General features: G+C 38.2%; 1 protein-coding gene across 9 annotated transcripts in view; it reads left to right on the plus strand.

Annotated features, from left to right (window-relative positions):
- Positions 1–20,619, plus strand: part of abcc9 (ATP-binding cassette, sub-family C (CFTR/MRP), member 9) — a 47,034-nt gene that overhangs the window by 20,619 nt on the left and 5,796 nt on the right. For 7 of the 9 annotated variants that reach the window (XR_004342690.1, XR_004342693.1, XR_004342692.1 and 4 more), the window contains 22 exons: positions 1,596–1,634; positions 2,231–2,269; positions 4,302–4,403; positions 4,988–5,072; positions 5,174–5,254; positions 6,361–6,498; positions 7,285–7,410; positions 7,874–7,973; positions 8,063–8,136; positions 8,574–8,807; positions 9,508–9,662; positions 10,413–10,482; positions 10,576–10,733; positions 11,009–11,101; positions 11,479–11,581; positions 12,518–12,622; positions 12,943–13,063; positions 13,775–13,905; positions 14,608–14,686; positions 17,735–17,843; positions 19,750–19,853; positions 19,925–20,058. Coding sequence is in view for 1 of the 9 variants with exons in the window: in XM_032589705.1 (XP_032445596.1) it covers positions 1,596–1,634; positions 2,231–2,269; positions 4,302–4,403; positions 4,988–5,072; positions 5,174–5,254; positions 6,361–6,498; positions 7,285–7,410; positions 7,874–7,973; positions 8,063–8,136; positions 8,574–8,807; positions 9,508–9,662; positions 10,413–10,482; positions 10,576–10,733; positions 11,009–11,101; positions 11,479–11,581; positions 12,518–12,622; positions 12,943–13,063; positions 13,775–13,905; positions 14,608–14,686; positions 17,735–17,843; positions 19,750–19,853; positions 19,925–20,058 (2,380 nt within the window). In the remaining 8 variants the exon portion in view is untranslated. The remainder of the gene's footprint in view (positions 1–1,595; positions 1,635–2,230; positions 2,270–4,301; positions 4,404–4,987; positions 5,073–5,173; positions 5,255–6,360; positions 6,499–7,284; positions 7,411–7,873; positions 7,974–8,062; positions 8,137–8,573; positions 8,808–9,507; positions 9,663–10,412; positions 10,483–10,575; positions 10,734–11,008; positions 11,102–11,478; positions 11,582–12,517; positions 12,623–12,942; positions 13,064–13,774; positions 13,906–14,607; positions 14,687–17,734; positions 17,844–19,749; positions 19,854–19,924; positions 20,059–20,619) is intronic. The other 2 variants (XR_004342694.1, XR_004342695.1) reach the window with 2 other exon arrangements.

Raw genomic sequence — 20,619 nt, forward strand, 5'->3', positions numbered from 1 at the left:
GAAAATGGCATTGCTGCAACACTGTATTTAAAAAAGCCAGATTAAGCTCAACAAGTGAATGTGCAATTTTTAAAAAGCTGCTCTTCACTGTTTGTTTTTTGGCTAGCTCGCTAGCTCTCCACTAATGCTAGCTTTGCGAATAATAAAGAGTATCTCCTGTTATGTTTTGTGCTTTACATACAGAAGCAGGAACATAAAAAAAAATACATTATTTCTTTTATTTATACATCTAAGCACTTTTCCTAAATGCAAAGGAAAGTGTTTGTTTGCAACATCTAACAGATGCAAGATTAGAAGAAAGCTACTCATTGTTAGGTCATTATTTTACTAAAATTATTTTTAAATTAACAAAAACAGAAACAATTTTTATTTTTTTATTATTAATTTGTGGAATTGGTGGCTTTAAAGAACTGGAGCTGAAATTCACTTCACAGTTTCCGGTTTTTAAGTCAATTTTTGGTGGCTAACCAAGGCTAGCTACCACTGCTAGCTTTCCCCCCAAAATGTGGCTCCATTTGCTATGTTGATGCATCTTTCACTGCTTTTCAAATATCATCCATGGAAAGTTCACATAAAGGTTCAACAGTTTTAGCGTGGGAACAAAAAGCTACATTTATCCCTCTGTTTATAGGACAGCTTTAGCGAGCTAGCCAGTGGTGCTAACTTTGAAATGCATATAGTTATTATCTCTGGCATATTTTACTACATTTATAAGTATAACAAATGAAGTATGAACATATATTTCCACAGTAAAGATGAAGTGGAAAATTGCTTGTGAATGTTAATGCATTTTTTGTTTCTAAAAACAAAAAGTGGAAAACTTTTAAAAAAAATTTAAAGGATTTGAGAAATTCAATTGTTTCACAGAGCTGGAAGAAGAAAGTAAACTTCAAAGTTTTTAGGACATTTTTGGTTGCTAAGCAAATTAGGCTAGCTGCTAATGCTAACTTTGCTAACAGAAAGTGTGCTAACTGTTGTGCACTTGGCTTACAAACACAGGAATCCACTTTTATGCCTTTTTAACAGAATAAATCGCTTAGTAATTCACAAATTGGTTCATTAAGCATAAATTAGGGCAACACTTTTTGTTGCACCTTTATGTGGCAGTTTGTGTTTTGTTGCCAATTTTGCTGCATTAAATAAACAAGTAGCTTTGGAGCTAAAAGTTATTGATTTTACTTCATTTGGACTAGTTAACCGGTTCAGCTAGCTGCTAATGTTAGCAGGCCTTATTGCTATGTCGCTAAAGAAGGAATGCAGACAAAAAATATTAAAAAGCAACACAGAAATAGATATTCTACCTAAAGGAATAAGGAAAGTGGAGGTTATAGGGAATGTGACGCACTGTCCCTGAGTTGACTCATATAAGTAGAATTTAATTTAATCACAGTTACAGATATAAACTTTAAGGTCTGTCTTAGCAGACCAAGCGATTTTCAAAAGATGCTTTAAAAAACGGTTTTCTTATCCTAGTTTCTAACGAACATCTTGATGCTCCAGAGCTGCACACTAACATTTCTGCAGATGTTTGGTTGTGTTTTTGTCTGTTTTCGTGTCTTTGGTTTCACTTTATTTCCTGCCTTCATGCCAATCAGGCTGCCTGATTGTGAGATGGCCCACGAAGGGAATATCAGGTACTTTATTTCTGTCCATGGTGTGTTCATCCTGAAACATTATCACGTAAGCAAGGTTTCTGCTAGATTACCTCTCTCTGTAAGAGAGCATCTAAATTATCCTCAATCTCTTTAACTGTTGGGATGGGAAGGCTTTTAATTTAAGTTGCAGCAAGTAAAATCTGCACAAATACGCAAATTACAAGCAAATTACTCATCTATTTTATGAAGCATGTTATGATTATTAACAGTTACCCATACTTTACCAAGCTTCCAAACTTCACAACTAAAGTAAATAAAAGCTGCTTTAAATCCCTGAAGCCCATAAATATGAGACATCATTATCGAAGAAGCCACAAAACCTAATTATCACAGACAGACAGGCAGTGACAGTATCACTTACTCTTCTTTCCTGGGAGGGAAGGTTAATGTGATAATCAGCTGGCCATCTAATAACACATAATCACTGTCTGCAGTTTGACATGCTAGGTTTTTGTTTTATGATGAGGTCCATGCGTTTCTCTGACTCTGTTTGCTGCTTTGTCTGTTTTTGCACGTTTTCAATGGCGGATAATTGAGTCGTGGGTGAATTCTGACTAAGATACTGATTTTGACAGTTGGTCAGAGACAGAGGACTCTGAGGAGGACATCGGGAGGTACAAGCTCTTCTGATCGTGACCCGTTTGACCCGTCGTTCGCCTCTCCTGCTCCTCCCTTCATTCGTTCTAACCTTGATCATTTTTGTGCCTCTTAAAAAAAGAGGATGCTGGTTTGAACTTGCTCATGAACACCTATGCATGTGCAAAAGTACTTTCATTTTTTGATAAAGTGTACTAAAATACTGTCCATGTTTATTATTTATGTTGCATTTGTGAATCTTTATAAAAGGTGAAACATGTAGCTAAAGTTCAGTTAGCATTCTACAACTTTTAGATGTTTCACTTCTTTGTGTTTTGTGTCTTTCTGAATCTCTTCAAAGATCTTTATGCTGAGGATGAAATCTTCCCCTTTTGATTCAGGAATGCTGGACATCTAAAAGTTGCAGGACAAACTGGTTTTACACTGTTCACATTTTGCCTCTTTGCTGTAAAAATATGAACAGTCCCTTCCTACCAGCAGATTCTGCTGCTGAGTTGCTGTCGTCGTCGTCCGTGTGTTCAGGAGAAACCGCCGTCTGCAGAGTTTTATCTTGTCAATCTGCTGCTGGTTTCCCATGAGAATGCCGTCAGTTTGTGCCGTCTGATTGTTTTTTTAAAGCTGGGAGTCATCGCTCTGCTGAACAAAACGCTAATATCTGACATATGTAGCTGTTTTTATGCTTCAGTAGAGATGGTACTGCAACTTAAAATCAGAAAAAGTACAGATTGTATGGAAAATATTATATATAATATTCAAAAAGAGTTTGATAATGTGCTTCTAAGGGTGTTTTTACACCTGATAGTCTGGTGAACTCAGTTTGATCCAGTCTGCTCCACCTCCAGCTGCTGTGGTTCTGACCCAAACCAACCTGTTCCCCTCCTGGCCTGTGGGGGCGCTGCACCAAGAACCACTGAAGGAAACAACACAAAAACCTCTGAAGACACTGAGGGCAACTTCCTTCTTCACCAGATGGAAACAAGATGGAGGCGTCAGATTTTAGTGTTGGAGGATTTCTCTTTAGTCTTTGGCTAAAGACCAGGAGCCATTTCTGCTGCTAGCGCTAGGCTAGCTCGTTTGTTTTGGTTGTATTTACCCAGAATGCCTTGCGCTGTAGTTCACTTCCTGCTTTTGGAGCGGTCTCTGGTCCGCTTGGTGTTCACATATGGATTCAAACCGAACCAGAGTTCACTTGAACCGGGCCCAAAGGTTTGTCGGAATATCAGAGTTTGATTTATTTTTTTGGTCTGATTTGTCACACCTTCTAACTGGACCGAACATTTTTTTTTTTTTTTTTCTCCGAAGAGTTTTTGCGGCGCTAGTGGCTCGTATTTTTTCGACAGTAGGCAGACAGGAAGGAGGGTGAGGAGAGGGGGGAAGACATGCGGCAAAGGTCATCGGGACCGGGAGTGGAACCCGCGACGTCCGCGTCGAGGACTAAGGCCTCCAAACGTGGGGCGTTCTAACCCGCTGCGCCACCACAGCATGCCCCAACTGGACCGAACTTTTAAAACAAACGGATTGGAGTTGGATTAACTCGGACCAGACCTGGCTGATGTAATTGCACCCTGAGATTATGATCTTTTTGTTGTTCCCAGATTGTTTTGATTGTTTCCATTTTCCATACCTGTTAAAGCTGTGATAATTCAAGTCTCAGAAGAAAAGTTTATTCTAACAAACCCCAGAATGTTGCAGATTTACGATCTGGCATCAAATGATGTGTCAGAATAAACTACCGAGCTTCTTGAGTTCTTGTTCCTTCTGCAGCATTTAGTCGAGACTCCCAGCAAGATGCTACGGTGATTTATTTTTATGAGTTGCTTTATCTGGTCCTGGTTTAATTTTTTCCCCACAGGTCATATTTAACCCTTTCCATTCTCCGCCTTTATCCCTCATAACTGGTGAATTGTTTTTTGTGTTGTGGAGTTTGACCGTTTTCCAAACGTTGTCGTCCTTCCGCCATCAGCATTCCTTCTCTCTGAAGCTTCATGGAGGCAGAATATTTTTTCTCATTTAATGTCTTTCTGCGTTCATTTCCCATAATGCCTCCAGCAAGAACAGGAACTCTGTAGCCTACGCTGCCCAGAAGTCTTGGCTGCTTAACGCCACGGTGGAGGACAACATCACCTTTGGCAGTCCCTTCAACAAGCAACGGTAACGCTGAGTTTTCCTTTGACTGGCAAATCACCGCAGTTTATTTGTAAAATTTAAATAAAATACTTTTTGTCATTGTATGGCAAACTTAGGAAAAAGGTCAAGGGTCGCTAAGTTTAGCTTAAGGTTACCGAAGTTCTACCACATTTTGTTGTGGAATTTATTTTTAGAGCTAACAACATTAGCAGGAGCTAACACCATAGTAGAAACTAAATCTATTAGCACAAGCTGACGAGTTAGCAAGAGCTAAGACCATTAGCAGGAACTAAAAACATTAGCAAGTGCTAACACCAGTAGCAGCATCTGAAACCATTAATCCTGCAGCTGGAGCTAACATCATTAGCAAGAACTAACTGGAAACCAACAAATTCTGTTAATGAATGGACATTTCCAACTTTAAGTCTTTGTAACGCACCATTCTACTACGTTAGAGGAAATCTTGCTTAATGAAAACAGCTGGAGTTAGAAACTGGAGTTCTAAGCAGCAAACTGTCGGGTCGGCCTTTCCAAGCACAAGCAGCTCCAGGTTTTTTACCGATTCTGTCTTGACTCTGACTGCTGTTCTGGGTCTGGGTCTTATTTAGGTACAAAGCTGTGATCGACGCGTGCTCCCTTCAGCCGGACATCGACCTGCTGCCTTTTGGAGATCAGACTGAGATTGGGGAGAGGGTTAGTCTCTGTAATCTATTACTAAAGTAATAAATATTTACTGTCATGTCGTGGAGTAATGCCGGAGTCTGTCCTGATGTTTTGTGATGTCTGTGTTTCAGGGGATCAACCTGAGTGGGGGTCAGAGGCAGAGAATCTGTGTGGCCAGGGCTTTGTACCAAAACACCAATATTGTCTTTTTGGTAAGTTACCATTTCCCTGAAATGCACAAAATACGTAAAATGGAGGAACAATTCATATTTAGCACGTTTAGCATAAAACATACATCTTCTGCGTCAAAGTCTTTATGTGCAGTTATACACTAGATATCTGTTCACACCAACTAAAGTAATCGGCTAATTTACTGTTAACTAAATTAGCTCAGGCTAACGCTATTAGCCTGAGCTAACACAATTAGCCACATATATAATGATTAGAAAGAGCTAATACCATTTGCAGAACCTGAAACCATTAGCTAGAGCTAACACCATTAGCTAGAGCTAACACCATTAGCAAGACATGGAACCATTAGCTAGAGCTAACACCATTAGCTAGAGCTAACACCATTAGCTAGAGCTAACACCATTAGCTTCACCAGAAGCAGATTAAAGTTTCAGATCGGTTCATCCAGAATCCAGACCTGAATCTACGATGTAACAGAAAAAATGTTAAACCAAATAATACATTTTATACATTTATGAAGTCTCGTTATTTTAATTTAATTTAAGTTACACAGGTTAAAGGTCACAATGGTAGCTAGACTGTTTCCTATTGGTCACAAACATTGTGCATTTTAACATCAGTGAGTGAATCCACTTTGGCTCCTTTTGGATGCTGTGAGTTTCTTAAATGAGACGAACAAGAATTCACATGTGAATCTGCTAATTGAATTGTATAATTTCCTGTTGGTTTAAATTCTTATCAGGCAGATATTCCACATTAACTCCCATCTCGGTCTTGGCGTTTCGCCCTCGTTGTAACGTCTGCAGTGCTCAGTGTTTTCCTTGACGTCGTCTGAATATGACACAACGTATCTGATCTGACGTCAGGCGCTCTCAGCATCATGTGGAAAGCGTTTCCGATGCTGATCACCATTTGGCAGACACTTTCTGGTGTGGCTGAATTTTTAATTATCCAAACAGAGTCGGGCGCCAGACGCAGAGTGAAAATAACTCACACCCCGTGTAAACTTAAAGCTCAGGAAAGGCGTTGAAACATTCCCGCTCTCTGCTGCTGTTGGGTTTTTTTCTCTGAGGATTTCTGATTGCGATCTGGTTTGTGATGCGTTCGTGGTTTTCACGTGAAACAGGACGATCCGTTTTCAGCGCTGGACATCCACCTGAGCGATCACCTGATGCAGGAGGGAATCCTGAAGTTTCTGCAGGATGATAAGCGAACCGTGGTCCTCGTCACCCACAAGCTGCAGTACCTCATACACGCAGACTGGGTGAGACTCCCAAATCCAAAACTGAGCTGTGATGCTAAAGTCACCATGAAGCTAAAAAAAACAGGTGAAAGGTTCCACATTATTGTGATTTAATTAGCAATAACAAAGCCAAGGTAGAAAACACATATGTAAAATATCAGTAATGAACTTTAAAGAAGTTAATATGTCTGTCCACCAATCTGTGAAGGGTTATAAGACTTAAAGTCCTCTATAATTTATATAATCAGAATAAAAATCATCTTTATTGGCCAACATTGTTTGCAGAAACAAATAATTTGACTTTAGCTTCACACATCAGCAGCATGCAGACATTATGAATGAATAAATCAACTTTAGAGGCAACAAAAAGGTAAAATAAAAGGAACAAATATGTACATAATGTATGTATTGCTGTTGCAATAAGTAATAAACAGAGTTTGGTAGTAATGTTTTTGAAAAGAAATACTTTTAGTAGTATTTTTACTATGCTGCACTTTTTACTTTTACTTTTACTTCTCATCACGATAAATGATAAACGATACGATAATGTCCAACCCAAGTGAAAAGATCGGAATTGGTCGAATTGGACTGCCATGAAAAAGTCGGTAGTTTTACGTTAGCAAAGCTCCAGAAGGCCTGCAGCATCGTTTGGCAGAACGTACAGATGTTTGACCACGATGTCTGGAGGAAACCAATCAAAGCGAAGCTGCTAACCACGGCGGCGCTGGGTTGGTGACCAAATGTGAGTCGTTCTGTCCTGCAGCTCTATAGATCCGTAGCTTTACGTTGTTGACGTTCTGTGTCCAGATCATAGCGATGAAGGACGGCTCGGTCCTCAGAGAGGGAACCCTGAAGGACATTCAGACTCACGACACACAGCTTTACGATCACTGGAAAACTCTGATGAACAGGCAGGACCAGGAGCTGGAGAAGGTAGATCACCGTTTCACCTCCAGATATTTACACTCCACATGACCTGGGATCAGGGCCAGGCCTCCACACCACCAGGGGGCCCAAGAGCACCAAGCTAACATGATAAAATATATATTTAAAGTAACAGTGAATAAAACAAACTAGATGCTGTTACGCATGTGAGAACAAATTATAGTTGTTGAGGAAATATAAGATTAAACATAAGACTCTATATTTCAAAATCCAAATATTTTGTTTAGTTTGCAACATATGTAAGTTTAGAATCAATATCCATAATAACCTGGTATGGCGTAAGCTAATTACTAATAATGCTAAAGATAGCAGGTGTAGCGTAGCTGATAAAGCTAATGGTGTTAGCATGTTGGTAAGGGGGCCCCCAAATAAAAACCTGCTTAGGGCCCCAAAAATGCTTTGTTCGGCCCTGCCTGGGACAGGTTGTGACTTTAATCTGCTGAATCTGCAGGATATTCAGCAGGACAGTCAGACGACTCTGGAGAGGAAGACGCTGCGCAGAGCGTTCTACTCCAGAGAACCAAAGAACCAGATGGACGATGAGGACGAAGGTGATGGAAACCTGATGGCGGCTGATGGAAACTTTCTCTTCTTCTGCTGCTTTGAGCTTTTTCACTAAATCAGATCGTTCTTATTCCAGAGGAGGAAGTGGAGGAAGAAGACGACGATAATTTCTCCACCACAACCAGCAGACGGTCCAAGATCCCGTGGAAGGTAACCAGTTGGAGACTCGGACTCGAGTCGTAAAAATAAAAGATGTCAGAATTGACTTGGACTTGGAGCTTTAATTTATGTTTTCACACTCAGTCTCTTGATTTTTCTGTAAAGTGCTTTGAATTGTTTTGTACACAAATTATGACACACAAATAAATTTGCCTTTGCCTTAACTTGGACTTGACCCTTAAAGACTTGGGACTTGACTCTGACTAGTCTCTTACAGACTTGGAACATGAAAAACATGAGATTTAATTTGGACAAGTCCTTGTGAGACAAGTCCAAGTCTCAGGACCTGACCTATGAAGACTTGAAACTGGAGTAAGACCTGGGACTTTTTTTGAACTTGTCCCTTAAATACTTGGGAATTGACTTGGACTTGTAGAAGATGACTTGTGAGCATGTCTGTCTCTTGGTTCTGTGCTCCGTGTCTCCAGATGTGCGGCTGCTACCTCTCCTCTGGAGGCTTCTTCATGGTCTTCCTCATGGTTTCCTCCAAGCTGCTGAAGCACTCGGTCATCGTTGCCATTGACTACTGCCTGGCTCTCTGGACGTCCACCAATCAGACGGCAGAAAACCTCCAGAACTGGACCGCAGCCAATCAGACGGCAGCGTTCCTGCAGAATGGGACCAGCTCCATAAACTCCACTGATATTTCTCCTCAATCCGAGGTTACATTTGTTTTAGCTTAATAATTAATAAAGCGCTACAGCTGTACTTTATTAATATCTTTTTTCCACGTACAACAACAATATAAAATATTTGGATTTTAAGGTGTGAAGCATTGACATAAAGAGTCACCTCTAGTGTGATCAGAATATTTATGAATAAAACGTATTTAAATTGCCTAGTATAAAAAATCAAAATAAATGTATTTTCAGTGCTGAATGCAGATCTAAGGAACATAAATATCTATTTCCCTTCAGGCCTGTTTCCATAAACAATAAATCAATTAATCACATGATAAATTACATCTACATTTGTATCAGTTATTGTTTTTTTCTTTCTACCAAAAACTGGATGATTAAAATCTTCAGTTTCAGACGTTTTTGAAGGATAAATTCAGAATTCACTTGATTTGTTGTTTTATTTATTTTAATATTTAAAATGTATTCCAGTTAATGTTAAATGTTTATTAGAATTTAAATTTATTGATCTTTGAGAATGTGTTCTTGCATTATTATACCATTATTATTATTATATTACTCAAAAATGGTTTTGAAACAACATTATTATTGTGATCATTTCTGGGAGAATTTATCTGTCTTTATTACCTGTATCCTTCATTAATGAGTTTGACTGTTCATGTCAGTATTTGCTTTAATTATTGATATGAATTTTTGCTCTGTTTTGTGTTTTGATGACCTGCAGCATGACGTGTACTACCTGCACGTGTTTTTCGTCCTCTGCGCGGCGGGGATCACCTTGTGCCTCATCACCTCCCTCTCTGTGGAGTTTCTGGGTCTTTCTGCTGCCACCAACCTGCATCACAACCTGCTCAACAAGATCATCCACGCCCCCATCAGGTAAACCAGGTCCAGTTCTGCAGACAAGTCGGAACATTTTGGGACCCAAAGCTCCCAAAATCTGCTCAGATTTGTTGAAACTGTCAATATGTTGTGACAGTTTGAGTCAGATAATCTGTGAAAAGTTCAGGCTCCTCTGCTCTCTCCTAGTGTTAACTATAAACAACCAATCAGAGCCAGGAGGCGGGTCTTAGCGTTGTCAATCACCTCAGTGTGATCACAGGCTATGCTACGCTGCAGCTAGCTCTCGTGAATGCTAAGGCTACTTATAAATGAGTGGAGTCCATTTTTCTGACAACATACGGTATTCAACCTTTTGAATAATTTTAACTTTTTATTTCTGTCACTAATAATTTATAATCAATAATTTTTTTTTGCAAAATGGAAAATTAGGGGGAAAAAAGTTTAACGTCAAAGTGAAAACTGGTTTCTATAACACTAACAATTAAATAAAAATATTTAACACAAAATAATAAATTAGAGAAACTGCATTGTGAGACGGGAAGCACCAACTGACTGGACCTCGGTTGAATTGGGTCACTTTAAAAGGAGTAAATATTTATGCAGTCAGTCATTTAGTAGAAGTCAGTATTCATGTTGATATTAAGGGGTAGTTTTTGTTTAAGAAAATCCATATTTTATTCATCATGGCTGTTTTGTAGAAGCTATAAAAACGATAACCCCAGTTTAGCAGACAGAGATGTGTTTTACTTTTTATTATTTTTAAACCTTCCTGGTGATTTTTCTCAGGTTTTTTGACGTCACTCCTTTGGGGCAGATCCTTAACAGATTTTCTGCTGACACCAACATCATCGACCAGGTAAACGGAGAAAAATATTCTTCTGGAGTGAAGAGTTGTAGCTATTGACTGCCTTGTTGTAGATTTACGGATGTATTTGGTTGTTTTTTTCAGCACATTCCTCCGACGCTGGAGTCTTTGACGCGGTCGACCCTGCTCTGCCTGTCCGCCATCGGGGTCATAGCTTCCATCACTCCGGCTTTCCTCGTCGCCTTGGTGCCCCTCGCCGTCGCCTTCTACTTCATTCAGAAATATTTCAGAGTCGCCTCCAAGTGAGTCTGCAGAGCAAAGTTTAAACTGTTTAGGGAGTTAGCTAACAAAACAGTTTCATCTCAAAAATGTTCATAGATATAATAAAATAACTTTTATTTTGATTAGACATGGTTAAAATGCAGTAAATCAGGATTCTCTGTGGAAACAATGGCGTTACTTATCGGATGCTGTTAGCTAGCAAGCTAAGTGCTAAGTGCTAGCTAACAGCCTTCTGGCGTCTCAGAGCCACATAAAGTTTTGTTCGTCCCCCTGAGATGTTTGTTTACTTTGACAGGGACCTGCAGGACCTGGATGACTCCACCCAGCTGCCTCTGCTCTGCCACTTCTCTGAGACCGCCGAAGGCCTCACCACCATCAGAGCGTTCAGGTACGCCATGTTGGCCGGGAACATGGCCGCCCAGCAGGACTTGCAGGTCGTTTTATGAAGCTCCAGCAGCAGAGCAGCTCGTTCTTTGTGTTCTGCTTGTATTTCTGTCTCTCGTCTCTTTCCCATCGGCGCTGCTGTCCAGCTTTAAGCTGCTCTCACGGTTTCTGTCCCGGAGGATTTCTCCTTCCCACTAACACACCAACGCTCGGCACAAACTCACACACGAGTAAACATCTTTCAGAACCAGTAAATCAGGGGATCGTTCCCATTATTATCGCTGGTCTCTGTGGTAGAAAAACATCTTTTCCAGACAACATGGCTGACTGGTTTTGTTCCTGCTTCCTGTTTACATTTTAAAACTCAGATTTCTGTTTCAGACACGAGGCGAGGTTCAAGCAGCGCATGTTGGAGCTGACGGACACCAACAACACCGCCTACCTGTTTCTGTCTGCTGCCAACCGCTGGCTGGAGGTCCGAACGGTGAGGAACCGACCGAACCAGCCGTAGAACAGCTCTGGGTTTCACTGTAGCTTAGTTTCATTTAAATAGTGTTTTTGCTCATTTTTTGTAATTAAATATTGTTTAATTATATAGTTTGAGTAATTTTTAGGTGCAGAGTTTAGAAAGTATTGTGATTATGTTTACATCAACGGGGTAATAAATATTTAACAGAAGATCTGATTTTCTCCCAACTTTCGTCGACGCCATTTTGCGGACAAAGATGGAGGAGAAAGGAGAGACGTAATTTGCAGACAGTTGACGTAAACAACTTTGTTTGGAGAAAAAATGCATTTCACATCATTTTGAAAGGCTAATAAATAGATTAATAAACAGGAAAATGAAGAATGTTACACAATTTCAGCCTGTTTAGTTGATCATGTTTTAGTTAATTTTATAAAGGCACAATATCGTTCCCGTTAGTTAACGTTAATTACCGTTTTTATTTATGTCTGTTAAGTTTTATTAATTTCAGTTTTTATTTTGTTAGTTTTATTAACTATAATAACTTTGACACATATAAGGAAATTTAAACGCATCCAGATGAAAGAGTTGGACGTGTCTAACGGCATCGCCTTACATCAGAAACTTTAATAAAACTAACAAGTTTAACGAGTTTCATGTCTCATTTATTGACAAACATTTTTGAATAATGAGACATAAAGATGCATTAGATGGTTAATCATGTTCACATCAGTTCGAAAGGCTAATAAATAAATTCATAAACTTGAAAACAATGGATAGTATTTCTATAAATTCAGTTTGTTTTATAAACACACATTTTTTTCCATTAATTACCGTTTTTCTTCATTCCAGTTAACTAAAATGTTTTTTCAGTGAACTGTTGACTCCAGCCGGTTCTGAGACGTTGTTAAAACCCGGAGATGTTTTCTTCTTCGTCTCTCCGTTGGGTTTCAGGACTACCTGGGCGCGGTGATCGTCCTGACGGTGGCCGTCGCCTCCATCTGGTCCGGTCGGCCCGGCGGAGGCCTGGTGGGACTCGGCCTGACCTACGCCCTCACGGTGAGTTCACCGAGCGTCGTCTCTCATGCGGACATCCACACACACTGGACTTTCTGTTTATTTTGATGATTCTGGCTCATTGTAACCAATAAAAATTTATTTTTAATTAAGTATTGTGGGCCTACTGTAGTATTTACACTCAATACTTTGTTTACTTCAATAGACCGTCTCAAAAAACTCTCAAAGCAGCTGGTATTCTTTGCTTGTTCATCCTGACTGTTTTCTTCCACTCAACTTTCTGTTAACATGCTTGGATAGAGCCCTCTGTGACCTATGAAAATGAGAGAAACATGGTTCAGTTTTTGTTTGTGTTTTTGCAGATCACTAACTACCTGAACTGGGTTGTGAGGAACTTGGCCGACTTGGAGGTCCAGATGGCAGCGGTGAAGAAAGTCAACAGCTTCCTGGGCACAGAGTCCGAGAACTACGAGGGATCGATGGGTAACTTCTGCTATCTACCGATGTGATATCTGGATAGGAAATATCTCAGATTTATTCCTGTACAACTAATTATTCTATAGATTTTTCTGACGATTAATCGAATGAAGAAAAATGGCTCATTCTGCAGGTTTTTCATTTAACCACTTAAATATTATTTATATAAAATTAGAAAGAAAATATGAATATAAACAAATGCTTCAATTCCTTTTTTAAATACTAAAATAAACATTTTATTGCCTAAACTGCAATAACAGCATTCCTTTAATAAATTTGAATCTTGAAGTTTTTATCTTAAATACAAAATATTTATATTTATTGTAATTACTGCTTTATATATGTTGTTATTTTAGTAAATAGCCTCTTTTTGAATCTATTAGTGATTAACAACTAAATTAGTTGATTATTTCATTGACCGATTAATCACAATTAAAACGATTAATCATTTCAGCCCTACTTTTTAAATGAATATTAAGGAATTTCTACATAAAACAGGCTCATATCTTGTTGAAAAGTTACTTATAAATGAGTTTTATCTTATTTAAAGTGTATTAAGATATTTGTATTTAAATGTAGATAAAAGATGCTCTGTTAGATGTTGTGTTTTTGCAGTGCAGAGCCGCTGGCAGCGGTTTGTGGTCTTGTTTCCTCACTGCTGTGATCTCAGACATGCAGATAGTAAAATCCTGAGTGTTTCTTGTCCTCTGGCTGCAGACGCCTCTCAGGTCCCTGAGAACTGGCCTCGTGACGGTGAGATAAAGATCCACGACCTGTGTGTGCGCTACGACCCCATGCTCAAGCCCGTGCTGAAGCACGTCAACGCCTACATCAAGCCGGGCCAGAAGGTAATTAACGCGATGCTGCGAAGGGTCGCAGGAGCTGCTGTGACCCCCGACTGACTGTTAATAAAACTAGAAGTTATTTCCAGGCTACGTTCACAAACAACTGAGGCTAAAAGTTGCATAGAAGTGACAGATTTCTGCATAGCTGGTAATTCACACATTCAGCTTTCTGTCGGCTTTGGCATTTAATTTTTGACAGTAAATTAGATCAAAAGGATTATTAAATGTTTCTATGGAGCTGCAATTTAATAAAAACCTGGAAGAGGATCTATTATTCAAAATTCACATTTTGGACGTTTTTGTTCTTTTGGTTTAAACTGCTTCTAAAATCATAAAAACCCACCAATCTGTTTTTTGGTGTCTGAAAAATGATCCATTTCAAAAACCTTTGAAATGTTGAGTCACACTGCTCTGTTACCTAGCAACCCCAGCGGAGCCCGGCCCGTTGCCTAGCAACCCCAGCAGAACTCCATTACTTTTGGGTAGCTTTTTTATTTCTGACATAAAATCCCATTAAAATTCATTAAAGTTTGTGGAAATATTTCCAAATCGCCAACCGGACTCTGAATGATTCTGGTTGTTAAAGCTGTAAACTGCGCAGCGTCATCATGTCTCCTGCAGCCGGTTGGCACTCAGGTGAGTTTTGTCTCGTGGCGGCGCGAAGTGAGATGAAGGTTATTGATTCTCGCTCCTCTTCCTCCCCAGGTGGGAATCTGCGGCCGCACCGGCAGCGGGAAGTCCTCTCTGTCTCTCGCCTTTTTCAACATGGTGGATATTTTTGAAGGTGGGTTTTTTATATTATTGACTCTTCCTCCATCCTTTATGCTTCATTGATAAATGATTATTTCAAAAATATGTGCAGAAATCAATATTGTTTACAATAAGTGACAATAGAAACCATGCAACTGGATAAAAGATAATATTGTAACTTTGAAACCATATGAAGACGTATAATGATAATAAAAACATTCTCAAAGATCATTAAACTTTACATTTTAATGAACATTTAAACACTGGAACTGGAAAATGTGTTAAATATCCAAAATAAATAAACAAAACAACAAATAAAATTAATTATGAAGTTCATGTAAACAAAACTGTCCTTCAAAAAAAGGAGCAGCAGATTAAAAACGTTTATTATTCAGTTTTTAGAAGAAAGAAAAAAACAATAAATCAGAAAATTATTGAGTTTGTTTTAATATATCATGTGATGAATTGATTCATTGCATTTCTATGCAGATGCCCACAGAAATCTAAACCTTGACTCACCAACACACTGAAAAAGTCTTACCAAGTGTTTTTAGTCTCGTTTTCGTGCAAATATCTTAGTTCACTTGAACTAACTCGAAGGCAGGTCATCAGCACGATGGAGAAACCTGCTTTAAGTCAATAATTCCTTAATATTGATGTAAAACATCCGATTATTTCACTACAAACTTGAGGAAATTGTCTTGTTGTGAATAAACTTATCTGCCAATTTCTCATCAATAGTAAGGAATTATTTACTCAAAACCAGCTTCCATATCTTACTGATAAGTTACTTGAGTTAGTTTTGTCTTTTTTCAAGTGTAATAAGATATTTTCACGAGAACAAGACTAAATATACTTGCTATAATTTTGTGTTTTTGCAGTGCCTGAGTTTATAACTTGAAGTCAATTTGCTGCATAATTACATAAATTTAAAGAAACAAAATACACATTTAGATCTAAATATATTGATGCAAACGTCAGTTTTTAGTCGATTTTATAAAGTTTTTCTGACTGATCTTGTCCAACTGAGCGTCTAGTTCAGTGAAATAATTCCTGCATTGTTCCATCAAACATGGCCGCCTCATATTTAACCATGTTTTATCCTCGGTGTCCGATCGCGGCTCCTGTTTACGCGACACAAACTGTTTCAGTCTGCTGCTCAGCTCTCTGTAAACAGTCCTGCCGCTCCTCCTTTCTGCTCTTTGTGTCTGCTGGGTTTTTACGATCTGAAGTGGAGGATTAAAACAGAACCAAAACAGAATCGCGGGTCATAATTCAGCAGGACAGCGGCGATAAAGCCCTGCAGCCAGCTGTAGCTTTCTCTGTTCTCGCTCTGAGGGATGATGGACGCTCCCTGGCAGCTTTCTCAAAGATTACACCAACACTTTTTCCATACGCACATACATCTGGGCGGTTATTTAATCACACTGTAAATTAAGAGCTTTGTGTCAGCGGCGCTTCCTTATAAAGCAGTGAAATAAAACTGGCTGCTGCTCTGACTCAACTGCTGGCGTTCTGTAGGTTTGCATTAAAAACTGAGAAAATATTTCAGATTTCATGCAGAAAAAAAACTCAGTTATGTTTATATTAAAGTAGAAAAGTCCTAAAGCATCTATTCTTAGGTTCTATAATAAGAAAACTATTCTAAGAACATAATTCAAACTAAAATATGAAGAATTTTAAACTTTGGACACAGCTGTACTTGATTCACTGCAATCCACAAATACTTTAGACTTCCTCTAAAACACTTACAAATACATATTTTAATACTTTAAACACTAAATATACCTCATAATATTTACTAATACGCTCAGTAGAAACTGACTTAGCGCCACAGCTAAGCTAACAAGTTTCACTAGATTTATACAACCTGCAAGTAATAAATAACAAAATAATATATTTAAATAAAAATATTACAACAAATGCAGGTTTTAGCACTTTTAGGATGGAATAATTGCACAAAATAATGACTCTAAACAATCAAAAATGTTTTTTAGTTTTTTGTTTTCACTCATTTTGAAATTTTGTTCCTAAACAAGAATTTTTACATTAATTATAAATATATAAACTTTGTACGTAACAAATATTTTTGTATTATATTTTATACAAAATAATTTTATGCACAAAAGTTTCATTTTTCTTTGAATTTATAAAATGACGGTTTTTAAAATACTAACAATATTTCTATATTAGATATTAATCATAAATTATAAGCAGTCTTTTGTCAACATTTCTGGAGCTAATAAAGTTTTATTTGTTTGATGAAAACGTCTCTTTTCGCTTACAGAGGTTGCAGACGGCGATTCTAGGTACCGTAGGAAAATACAGTTCAGATAAAAAAGTAGAGGTGGAACTTGATTAAAAGTGATTAAAAGATCTGTAATAAATTCAACTATTTGTTGACAAAATAATCAAATGTTTCAATTCAAAATCAATTTTTGCTGCTAATTTATTAATTAAATTATTAATTTAAGACAAATGAGCTGAACAACAAAGATATTAGAAGTTTTTAATGTTTTATTAAACCATCAGATTGAAGCCCTGATCATTCATGGAGCTTCTTTAGAAATGTGGATGCTAACATTAGCATTAGCTACATGGTTAGCATTGTGATGGTGTTTTAGGCTAGCATAGCTTCGCTGATAAGCTAACTCCTTTTAGCACAACTTCAACACAACAATCGTCTTTTCCAGCATCCAATCAGATGGTTTAAAGCAGAAATGAAAACCCAGTGGGAGGGAGAGAGAAGCGGTTTCGTCCCGTGTGCGCCAGATTTATGGGTGTACCAGAAACACACCAATAAAATGGTTCCACTTGGAAAACGTGATTAATTACGTTAAAATTTATATAGTGAGTTAAAAACTCTTCCTTATCCTCAGACATTTGTAAGCAAACCTTGGACAGGGAAGAAGCAGCGTTAGCGTTACGGTGCACTAACCAGAGCTATAAACCATCTCAAACCTGGCACTGGAGCGAAGCCCGGTTGCCAGCGGTCTCTAGAAATAGACGGCCATTAAGCTGAACCAGCCTGTAACTAAAACAAACAGGGATGACATGATTTGTACCTGGACTGGTTCTGCAGGGCGGATCGTCATCGACGGGATCGACATCTGTAAGCTTCCCCTGCAGACGCTCCGGTCTCGACTCTCCATCATCCTGCAGGATCCGGTTCTGTTCAGCGGCTCCATAAGGTACACAAACACACACTGCTGACCCGCGCCGTCCCACTGGACTCATCAGGACTCTACAGCTTCCTCTTCCTGTTTTTATATTTGTCTTCCTCGTAAAGCAACACAAGTTTATGTTTTCAGTTTCTCCTGATTCTCAAATCTTTAGTGCAAAGATGAAAGTTAAAACCAGTAAATGCTTGTTTTTGTTTTTTTAAGTGTTTCATTGATCCCTGGATGGAAACCTGGAGTTTTTCTTCTTTTCTAACAGACGCCTGTTTTACTCTGAAACCTGAAGAAGTTATTTAAAATAACTGAAACCAGAGACGATTCATTCGTTCAGAATTGACAAAACTCTGATTAAAACTGGATCCATGTTGTGATTTCCAGTCAGATAATAATCATAAATAATAATTTGCCAGACCTTGTAATCTCCTAATGTGGTTTTGAACAACAGATTCAAGAGTTTTTTGTTGCTTAATCACAAAAGTTCAGTCCAGCACCAGACAGATTTTATATTTTGAGCTACAGAAAATACAGTCACTATTACAGAAATTTAGCCCAGAAAATGGTTCTGATGGGGAAATGGGCTGTTTTCCCTCCGGCAGATTTGGTTTGACTGGGACCAAAACTGCAACATTTCTTACATTTCCACCTTATGTTAGTGAGTCTAAATATGGGCATTATTTTATTCAAGTTCAAAAATATAAGTTTACACCAAAAAAAGCAGAAACAAAACTACATGCTTTCAAATGCATGTGTTAATTTTCTGAAGAAGGAGAATAGTTCAGCTGGCGGCGGCTCCAGCTGCAGGTTTGAAACGCAGCAGGAACTCCGACTGAAACAATCCGACTTTGTCGCAGACGTCACAAACGGAGGAGGTCACTGAAGACGAAGGACGCCCCGACTCCGTCCTCCTCTTCTCCTCGTGTTTGTGCTACGAGATAATCGCACCGACTCTGTTTGTTGAAAAAGACGGAGCATGTGGTGTTTGTTTGGACAGTTACGCTGCTTCAGATAACGCTGTGAGAGACGGCGCAGGCCGAGGTGAATGGTCGACAGTAACTGCTTCACTGACTCCCTTCGCATAGCAAATATTCAGACGGTGAGAATCTCTGACTCAGTAGGAACATGAAGAGTCACAGTTAAGACACAACGGCAGAATAAGGCCATTATAAGGAGTCAAATCTGCTGGAAACCTCACAGATGTTGAGATTAATGCCAGAAATTTTCTAGAAGATAACTTTTGAAACTCAGAAATTTTCAAGTTTTTTCTAAAAAAAAAGAAAAAAGTTGGAGCTTGTAAAGTCAAAAAAAAGTTGCTAGAAAAAAAACAACAGATTTTTCTAAAAAATAAATTAGAAAATTTATGAGTTTCAAAAGTCAAAAATTTTTCACTTTTGCAACTTGGAGTCAAAAAATCTTTACGTTTTAAAGTTAATTTTTTTCTTATTTCCATATTTTTTTCTATATTATTTCTAAGATTAATCGTGAAATTTGATTTTTTTCTAGAAAATTTTTGACTTTTCAAACTTAGAAATTTCCAGGTTTTTTCTAGAAAATGTCTGAGTATAAAAAGTATAAAAAGTCAAAAGTTTCCTAGAAAAGAAAAATATTTCTGGGTTTCCGAAGCCGAAAATGTTAAAGTTTCGAAACTTGAAAATGTTTAGCTTTTGAAAGGCAGAAATTTCCAGGTTTTTTCTAAAATATTTATTTTTTTAATTATATAAATAAAATAAAATATTTAAAATTATTCTCATTAGAACTTTTCAAACTCTGAATTTTTTTTTTTCTAGAAAATTTCAGATTTTTTTCCCGTCTATTTTGCTCGTGTCAAACTGAAAACCAGATTTTTTAATATCTGTCTTCCTCCAGAGATCTTGTCATCACTTGTTACTCGATCATAATCTATAAATTAATCCTGTTGCAGGTTTAATCTGGATCCAGAGCGCATGTGCACTGACGACCGCCTGTGGGAGGCGCTAGAGATCGCTCAGCTGAAGAACTTGGTTAAATCGCTTCCTGGAGGACTCGGTATTTTTGCTAATAACTAATCAGTCGTTCAGGTGTCTTCAGGTGCAGTGAACCTGCTTCTGTGTGTCCAGACGCCGTTGTGACAGAAGGAGGGGAAAACTTCAGCGTCGGGCAGCGGCAGCTCTTCTGTCTGGCCAGAGCCTTCGTCAGGAAGAGCAGCATCCTCATCATGGATGAAGCCACGGCGTCCATCGACATGGCGACGGTTCGTCCTCCAACATGATGAAAACCAGGACAGACGGACGATTTTATAACACATTCAGACATTTTTCACATCAGTTTCAACAGTTCAGAGAAAATCAAATGATACAAATACAGTAAAACCAGAAGAAAAGAAAAAATGATGGAAAATTTCTGAGGAATTAGTTAGGAGTCATGTTGCAAAGTCTAAAATGTAATTAACTGGACGCCAGAATAAAGACATGATTGTCATTAATCAAGAGAGCTGCAAAGCATGGAGGAAATTTCATTAAGTCACAAAACACAAACAGTCTGTGACACTTAGTCATAAAAAATAGGAATAAATGTGACCAAAAAAGGGCGTAAGCATAAAGCTTATGTTTAACTCAAAATCTGTTTGCAGCCTTTAAGAAATGACTTTTATTATTTAAAAAACAAATATTAAAGAAAATATATAAAACAAAGAAAATATATGTAAATATACAGTACAGACCAAAAGTTTTCACACCTTTTAATTCAATGAGTTTCCTTTATTTTCATGACTATTGACATTGTAGATTCACACTGAAGGCATCAAACTATGAAT

Source organism: Xiphophorus hellerii, chromosome 17 (genome assembly GCF_003331165.1).
Source record: "Xiphophorus hellerii strain 12219 chromosome 17, Xiphophorus_hellerii-4.1, whole genome shotgun sequence".
Taxonomy (NCBI): domain Eukaryota; kingdom Metazoa; phylum Chordata; class Actinopteri; order Cyprinodontiformes; family Poeciliidae; genus Xiphophorus; species Xiphophorus hellerii.